This window comes from Aristolochia californica, unplaced genomic scaffold, assembly GCF_029961685.1.
Source record: "Aristolochia californica isolate CCGP_79_NKW_82.1479 unplaced genomic scaffold, dmAriCali1.0.hap1 SCAF_11, whole genome shotgun sequence".
NCBI lineage: Eukaryota > Viridiplantae > Streptophyta > Magnoliopsida > Piperales > Aristolochiaceae > Aristolochia > Aristolochia californica.
In genome coordinates, this window is record NW_027181782.1 from 31160970 (window position 1) to 31163676 (window position 2707).

Below are 2707 nucleotides of genomic sequence, written 5' to 3' on the forward strand. Positions count from 1 at the left end.
TAGATATATTCAGTAAGAGTAGATTCCTCACTGGGGAAGCAATGTAGCTGTCACCTTTCTCTGAGTTTCTCTTCAGGGCTTCGAGTTTTCTCCGAGTTATAGATTTAATTTACAGAGATTTTAACCTTTGCTGTTTTAGCTATTAATGGCAAATCGCATAACTACGGCCCCTGTTGGGCACTAAATTATTTAGGGTGAGACTCCGAGGGCTTCTAACCAGCTCGTCTTCCAGAAGGGAAAAGATATGGAAAGATACAGGTCTCCATTAAATTGGGGTGATGGGAGGCCGTTGAAAAAAGTAGAAAGAGTCAGATAGAGGAAATATCAGATGAGATGCTGGATGGGGCGCATTTTATGACATTATATTATTTCTCTGTATAAAATCTAGCTTCAACCTTGCAAGAGTTCAAGTTATTGTAAGGGAGAGAAAGAGAGAACGTTGCAATGGCTGACACTTTTGCAGGTCTGGGAGAAGAAGAAAACCCACAAGGTGGAAGCAAAGTTCTGCCTTTCTCTTTCACACCAAGGCATGCACTGCCTTTCTCTGTTCTTCTCTATTCTGGATTCAGTTCTGCGTTTTCTGTCAAATTATCTAATGCGGAAGTGTTTAACTGGAGATCTCTTCTTTCTTGTTTGTTCCTTTTAGATCTGAAGCAGGGAAGAGAGAAGAGATAAGCAAAGGTCCAGCTACCTTCAAGCAATTGCTCTCCGAGAGGCTGGGGTTGGAAGAACTTGTCTCGTTGTCGGTAGGTTATTGGATAGATAGATTTACCTAAATGCCATTGACTTACTGATTTGTGCATGGAGTGTTGCAGTGACGAGAGTGGGTCACTATTTTTCTGAACAAATTTACGGTTATCGTCCACGACTAATTCCAGTCTGAATCAACTTCTCAGGTGTGGCGAGCTTCTGTGGCAGAGGTCCTGGGAACGGCGGTTCTTGTCTTTCTCATCGACACCATTGTCATCTCCTCCTTCCAGACTGACACGAAAACCCCGAACCTGCTCATCTCATTCCTCGTCTTTCTATGTGTTACCATACTACTACTGGCTACAGCACCCATGTCCGGCGGCCACATAAACCCCATCATCACCTTCTCCGCCGCTCTCTTGGGCCTCATCTCTCCAACTCGAGCCACCATTTACATCATCGCCCAGTGCTGTGGCGGAGTGCTGGGCGCTCTAGGGCTGAAGACCGTGGTAGGCCACAGCATTGAGCAGGCTTTCATGCTTGGTGGGTGCACCCTCAGGGTGGTGGCGCAAGGCCCAGGAGTAGCCGTCTCAGTGGGAGTCGACACCAGCCAGGGCCTCTGGCTCGAAATCATCTGCACCTTTATCTTCCTATATGGCTCGATCTGGATCGCGTTTGACAATCGACAGGCCCGAGCTCACGGTCCGGTGATCGTATGCTCCATTGTTGGCGCCGTGCTTGGTCTCCTGGTATTTGTCTCATTAACAGTAACGAACCAGAAGGGATACACAGGAGCAGGGTTGAACCCAGCAAGATGCGTGGGGCCTGCACTTGTTCGTGGGGGGCACCTCTGGGAAGATCATTGGGTGTACTGGGTGGGGCCTGCCATCGCCTGTGTGATCTTCTATATCTACATCAAGATCTCTCCTCGGCAACATTTTCACGCAGACCATGACTTCAAGTATGATTTTCTCACCACATTGAAGCTCTTGTTCTAGAGGTCTTCGATTTAGGGTGCGTACTGCGCACCACTAAACGTATAAATGATGTGTAAGCAGATTATGTGAAATTTTACGTTCCAATATCATATAGATGAGATTATAACCCTGTTGTTTGAATATCATATCTGATAGAGTTTACTAAATTACCCAGTTTTTTTTTTAAATAATAACACAAATAACAAATTTTTCAACTTAATATCACAAATACTCAACTTTGACCGATCAACTACACATATGAATAATCAAAGGCAACACGTAAGCTTTGACTGCTTACATGGTACCACATCACCATCCGAAGAACCTAATAACATATCACCAGCCACGGCAATATAAAGCCACATTATCATCCATGTAGGATGCCATGTCAATGAACAACCTTGTTATTATCCATGTTGGCTTTTAAAAAAATTACTAATTATTTTAAAATTATAAAATATCTTAAATCAATAATAAATGTTTTAAACATATTAGAGGAAGTTTTTATTATTGTAAATATACGATAATAAACGGGTACCGTTAAATTATATTTTTAAAAGCTAAAATAAATTTTAATTAAAATTATTTAAAATCGATAAGGGAAGGTGTTAAATAGGTAAGAATAAAAAATTTTAATTAAATAATATACGATTTTTATATTTTGTTATTATAAAAAAAATTAGTAAAATATGTACCAACAAATAAGAATTTCAAAACTAAATTATTTTTTATAAAATATTTTATTAAATTAAATAATATCTTAAACGATAATGTAAGGTATTAATTATATTAAAAAATAATTTTAAATAATTAATAATTAATTTTTTTATTTTTTATTATATTAAAGTGAAGGTAATGAAATGAAATGCGTAAGATACTTAAAACCATAAATTAATGTTTTTAAATTATTTTTAATTACAAAATAACCTAAACCAATCATGAAAAGTAAATGGGAGAAAAAAAGCTAGCTAACATGGAGGGCTTATGTGTCATTAGGTTACTTTCTATGATAACATGCCATCTTATATAGATGATGAAGT

The 2707-nt window shown here is 38.6% G+C and overlaps 1 protein-coding gene across 1 annotated transcript; it reads left to right on the forward strand.

Annotated features, from left to right (window-relative positions):
- Positions 1–444: 444 nt before the first annotated feature.
- LOC137943780 (aquaporin PIP1-5-like) lies at positions 445–1727 on the forward strand. Its single transcript, XM_068789213.1, has 3 exons — positions 445–527; positions 647–746; positions 897–1727. The coding sequence occupies exons 1-3, from the start codon at positions 445–447 to the stop codon at positions 1686–1688; spliced, it is 975 nt and encodes a 324-aa protein (XP_068645314.1). The 3' UTR covers positions 1689–1727.
- The last annotated feature ends 980 nt before the right edge of the window (positions 1728–2707 follow it).